Raw genomic sequence first — 2,311 nt, 5'->3', positions numbered from 1 at the left:
GTGAATAGAACGGAGCGGCTATACTTCAGTATCTACTACACCAATCCTGTAGATCATTAAAGTCGAATCAAAGTTTCTTTAGCCTAGACAGTAGCTTAAACAAGTGAGTAGGGAATGAGTAAGAAGTGGGAAGGAAAACAAGTACTAGCAGCGAATAGGATCCACTTGGGCAGGTGGGACTCTCAGCAGCTGGTATAAACACTCTTCTGACTCTGCTAACAGTCAGGCATTTACAATGCAGGGTACTGATAAGCATTACAGGTGATTACAATGCTTCGGCATTCCTTTGCACAGAATTTTTTTCTCTCCCCTCAATTACCGCATTGCACATTACAAAATCGAGGGGGTTGTGTTAATCGCAGCGATGGCACCGCACCCCAGTCTAACACGGTCGAGCTATCAGACAGGTCCCCAACAAATAAGAATGTTTGCATGGCAGGGTGTGGGGGATCTCTAAGGTACAAGAGAAGCAAGAAAGCAGCCAATGCTTGTGCCATCTCAGTTACAAATCTATCGCCCTCTTTCGAACTGCTATGCGAAAAATAATCCAAAGCTGCGATATTCGAAGCGACTCGCAGCTGTGTACAATCATTCACCCATAGAATATTGTCAGGGAATGAACAAACTCAAACACTTCTCGTATGCCTATCGACAGTACCCAACTTTGTGAACAATATTTGTACACTACTGATACCTGTGATGTCTATGTGAAAGCTCGTGATAGTGTCATGCTCCGCAATGGTAGCAATGAATGGGGAGCCTCACTAATCGCATCAATGGACCAGTTTGACACGTCAGTCAAATATGAACCAGCAAAGCCTCTGTAAGTTGGACTGGTTGAGCTGACGAATAACATGGAACTGAGAGCTGGAAACTGTCCACATGTTCACACTGGAAAGAGCTGTCGAGCTGGAGCTTAAACAAGCGCTAGCACTTGGTTCCTCCTTCATCATGCTCAGCAGACCACTTGCGTGGCTCACATAGACCTCATCCTGGACACCCGCGCAGAATGCAACATTGTATACTGAGTTTGGCTGTTGTTTCGACTGTCTGTAAAAGCACATGATGTGAAAAATGAATTATTAGAGGTTTGTTAAGACACCTGCAAATACAACAAATGAAGAAGGAACTGTTGTATTCCTGACGACAAATTATTACAATGCCTATGCATCACATAGTGTCTCACAAAAAATAAAATACACTAAAATTGCAAATTGAATGACAAAAGCATCACGTTTAATTATTATGAATGTTTGACAAGAAGGTGGAAGCCTTTCCTCAAATCAGGTGATAAGGAGCGTGGATGGTGACAAAGGTTCTGCATACTTTTATCCACTCTCACTTGGGTAATAGCACCATCGACGAAAGAGTCTCTGAATGACTAGTCTTGCCGTCGCTAAAAGTCACTGGTTGTTTTATTAAAAGACAAATAAGGTGGTCGTATCCACTAAAACAGGCCTTGGGGTGCTGCATACGCAGTGCAACACTCTTCGAACCTCGAGAATGGAAAGTCGCGTAGGCTTGGAAAGCAATCCTTCCTTTTTACAATGAGACCATATTGATAACAAAAATTGCTTCTTGTTTCTTAACTCCTACAACCTAGAGTCAGGCTTACATTTGTAACTTTGCTCCATTGCAAGAGATACTCCCTCAATGCCTGCTGCTAAGTTGACGAGTGTCAGGTGCAAACAAATAGGCGCAACTGATCCACTAATCGTCTACCGCCGATGTCACTACTCTTGCCCTTACTTCCCACCTTCCCTTAGCCAGTGCTAATGGAACTATATTACTACTGCACCACCAATAGGCATAAATTCTTCATTGCAATCGTCATCTCAGGTCTCATGTCTCTTTGAAGTTCGTGTTTTGGATGTCAAACACCGTCAAAATTGCTATTCTTTATTTAAGTTCTCCACATCACCTTAATTATCTGGCGTACTCTTTTATTTTTTTTTGCCTCCAACCTAGTAGAATTTAAAAAATCTTGCCATCTGGATGGCAGAAAGCTCTCTAATGTGAGCCTTAGTTTCACCTCAACAACGGCTCCTGCACATCAAGCAGCGCTTTAATTCGGTTTTCACCTGACCGCCATGCAAGCTCATCACTGAAAATGTCTGTTTGGTGGTCGAATAATTTGCATGTTCTTTGCTCATGCCTTGGCAAATCGTAAGTATATACTTCAAAATAGATGAAGTGCTATAACTAATTCAACATGACTGCAACAGCTGGCTAACGACTGTAGCGGAGCTAGAACATACGGCGCCAGAAATATTGCGGGCATTCTTGAAGAGAAATTCCATTCTGCATACGC

At 42.7% G+C, this 2,311-nt stretch overlaps 1 protein-coding gene across 1 annotated transcript in view; it reads left to right on the top strand. All coding sequences in view use genetic code 11, as the record gives it.

The window, feature by feature from the left end:
- Positions 1-641: 641 nt before the first annotated feature.
- EGR_07959 (hypothetical protein) overlaps positions 642-2,311 on the top strand; it is a gene marked incomplete at both ends in the record, with an annotated part of 2,039 nt that continues 369 nt past the window's right edge. Inside the window, one exon of the mRNA XM_024497208.1 lies at positions 642-823. Coding sequence (XP_024348406.1) covers positions 642-823 — 182 coding nt within the window. The remainder of the gene's footprint in view (positions 824-2,311) is intronic.

The sequence above is a fragment of the Echinococcus granulosus genome (assembly GCF_000524195.1).
Source record: "Echinococcus granulosus chromosome Unknown EG_S00091, whole genome shotgun sequence".
NCBI lineage: Eukaryota > Metazoa > Platyhelminthes > Cestoda > Cyclophyllidea > Taeniidae > Echinococcus > Echinococcus granulosus.
Note: the sequence above shows the minus strand (reverse complement) of the source record. Positions and strands in the feature narration are given on the sequence as shown.